This window comes from Scomber scombrus, chromosome 22 (genome assembly GCF_963691925.1).
Source record: "Scomber scombrus chromosome 22, fScoSco1.1, whole genome shotgun sequence".
NCBI classification, from domain to species: domain Eukaryota; kingdom Metazoa; phylum Chordata; class Actinopteri; order Scombriformes; family Scombridae; genus Scomber; species Scomber scombrus.
This window is the reverse complement of record NC_084991.1, coordinates 22,247,620-22,250,856: the sequence shown is the minus strand read 5'-3', so window position 1 is coordinate 22,250,856 and position 3,237 is coordinate 22,247,620. Positions and strand designations below refer to the sequence as shown.

Sequence of the window (3,237 nt, the reverse complement as noted above, 5' to 3'; positions counted from 1 at the left end):
ACACACACACACACACACACACACACACACACACACACACACACACACACACACACACACACACACACACACACACACACACACACACACACACACACACACACACACACACACACACACACACACACACACAGAGAGAGAGAGAGAGAGAGAGAGAGACACACAAGTGCATTATGAAGGGATCTTCTAATGGTCAGTATGAACAGGAGGAATCATCATTACAGACAGAAAAACACACTTTCACTGTTCATTTGGGCTCCTGACTGTTTTAGGACATTGGCACAAATGATGAACAACTGGGTTAGAAAATATCTGGTTCTTTGATCACTCACACGTTGTCGCCCCTGACGATGTAGAGTCCCAGCACCACCTGCTCCACTCCCTGACTGGAGCTGAACACTCGCTCGTGGCTCTCGTCCAGGATCAGGTTGATGGTCTGATCGAAGCCCTTCAGAGTGCCCTGAACGCACCACACACACATTACATTATATTCATTCAGTAAAGGTACTGCAGTATTATGAGTGATGTAGTATGCAGTATTACAGTAAAAGTATGCAGTATTATGAGTGGTGTAGTATGCAGTATTACAGTAAAAGTACTGCAGTATTATGAGCGATGTAGTATGCAGTATTACAGTAAAAGTACTGCAGTATTATGAGTGATGTAGTATGCAGTATTACAGTAAAAGTACTGCAGTATTATGAGTGATGTAGTATGCAGTATTACAGTAAAAGTACTGCAGTATTATGAGCGATGTAGTATGCAGTATTACAGTAAAAGTACTGCAGTATTATGAGTGATGTAGTATGCAGTATTACAGTAAAAGTACTGCAGTATTATGAGTGATGTAGTATGCAGTGTTACAGTAAAAGTACTGCAGTATTATGAGTGATGTAGTATGCAGTATTACAGTAAAAGTACTGCAGTATTATGAGTGATGTAGTATGCAGTATTACAGTAAAAGTACTGCAGTATTATGAGTGATGTAGTATGCAGTATTACAGTAAAAGTACTGCAGTATTATGAGTGATGTAGTATGCAGTGTTACAGTAAAAGTACTGCAGTATTATGAGCGATGTAGTATGCAGTATTACAGTAAAAGTACTGCAGTATTATAGTGATGTAGTATGCAGTATTACAGTAAAAGTACTGCAGTATTATGAGTGATGTAGTATGCAGTATTACAGTAAAAGTACTGCAGTATTATAGTGATGTAGTATGCAGTATTACAGTAAAGTAGTGGTTTGGTCCTCTGACTGATATATTATTATTATGACATCATTAGATTATTAATAGTGAAGCATCAGTGTTAGAGCAGCATGTTACTGTTGTAGCTGCTGGAGGTGGAGCTAGTTTACACTACTTTATATACAGTTAGCTAGTTTAGTCCAGTGGTTCCCAACCTAGGGGTGGGGCCCCTCCAAAGGGTCAGCAGATAAATGTGAGGGGTGGTGAGATGATTAATGGGAGAGGAAAGAAGAAAAAACTAAGTTCTGATACACAAATGTGTTTTCAGTTTTTGGACTTTTTCTCTAATCTTTGATTTTTGCTGAAATATTGGATCATTTGAACATTTATTGAAATGAAAGCATGTGAGAAGTTTAGAGGGAAAAATCATTATTTGGTGGAGCTGTTAACAACTCATAGACATCTGAAATGTGAGCCGACTACACACTGCTTTTTGGTTTCATCTTTAACAATGTGTTGTATTTATAAAGCTTGTTATATTATCCATTGTGTCAAATCTGCATCTGAAAAGTAACTAAAGCTGTTAAATAAATGTAGTGGAGTAGAAAGTACAATATTTCCCTCTGAGATGTAGAAAGTAGCATCACATGGAAATACTACAGTAAAGTACAAGTACCTCAAACTGTACTACAGTAAAGTACAAGTACCCCAAACACTACTATCGTATAGTACTAGTACTTCATAATTGTCTAAGGAATACTTTATTAAATATTTTATATAAATAATAGTTAAATATTTTATTTAAACTCACCACAATCATCCTGCCGTCTGATGTGACTATGGCCACAGTACCTGAGTCACACACAGTTAAAGAAATCACACATTTCTACACAAAAACACCACTTAGCTCTATGCTAACACAGACAGCATTCCACCCGTTCATTCATATAGTTAGCATGCTAGCATGCTAGCCGGCTAACGGCGGTAGGATACGGTTGATGTAGCTCTCCAACGCGGTGGACATGCTCGGTGCCGGGCTCGGTGTGATGTCTGTGTCCGGTGTCTGGGTCGGTTTTTATGGCTCCTCCGGTGAGCTGGAGGTGGAAATGTTGCAGAAACGTGACGGAGAGTAAAGAGCAGCTACAGGCTAACAACACACCGGAGAACAGGCAGGAGGCATCGAGCACCGAGCAGGCGGGAGAGAGGAGCACCGAGCAGGCGGGAGAGAGGAGCACCGAGCAGGGGACGTCACATCCGGTGAGTCCGACAACACACTTAAAAAGAAAACTAAAATGTTTTAAATCCAGTTGTATCTTCTTCTTTTTTTTTTAAAAACAAATACTACCACTACCTCCCACCCACACTAATGTTTAGTATATTCATTGTATATAATATTTTGAGATGCATTTATTGTTTATTTTACTTTATTATTTTATTTTTATTTCATTATATTATTCTATTTTATTTTATTTTTAATTGGAAATACTGTTATGTCAATTATGAATTTCTCCCTATGGGGATCAATAAAATGACTTTACCTTAATAATATACTAATATTTGGAAGTCCAACGCTGCCATTAAAAACATAAACAGTTAGCATGTTAAAAATATAAAAAAATACTTAAGTAGTAAATATTATGAGGCAATACATTTTTAATTAAAGTACATCCTGTCTGGTAATAATTAACACAAGTTGTAGCATCAGGAGATGTACTGGTCATACAGTACATGTAGTTTATGTTTATTGGTAAAAAAAAAAAAATACTGTAAATTATTTTATTAATGTTGACAGATTTGTTTTGTATATGCTAATTCGATTATAAATGTATGTATATACAAATATATATATTTATAAAACAATCTATCCGGCATTATCATTATCTTTTTCTTCCTCCTTTTTCTTGTTTTTCCTTCTTTTTTCTTTCTGTCTTTCCTTTATATAAATTAGAGTTTAAGCTCCACCTGGTTTCACTATGAATATTTAATAGTTTAACTTCTACTGCTGCCAATAGCAACGTTCCCAGTTAGAAAATGATTTCCTGTTCAGCT

At 36.6% G+C, this 3,237-nt stretch overlaps 1 protein-coding gene across 1 annotated transcript in view; it reads right to left on the bottom strand.

Annotated features, from left to right (window-relative positions):
• The window catches only part of lsm8 (LSM8 homolog, U6 small nuclear RNA associated), a 2,689-nt gene extending 322 nt beyond the window's left edge, over positions 1 to 2,367 (bottom strand). The window contains exons 1-3 of the mRNA XM_062443505.1: positions 2,182 to 2,367; positions 2,000 to 2,040; positions 333 to 460 (exon numbers count right to left, since the gene is read on the bottom strand). Of these exons, the coding sequence (XP_062299489.1) occupies positions 333 to 460; positions 2,000 to 2,040; positions 2,182 to 2,212 (200 nt within the window). The 5' untranslated portion in view covers positions 2,213 to 2,367. The remainder of the gene's footprint in view (positions 1 to 332; positions 461 to 1,999; positions 2,041 to 2,181) is intronic.
• Positions 2,368 to 3,237: the final 870 nt, after the last annotated feature.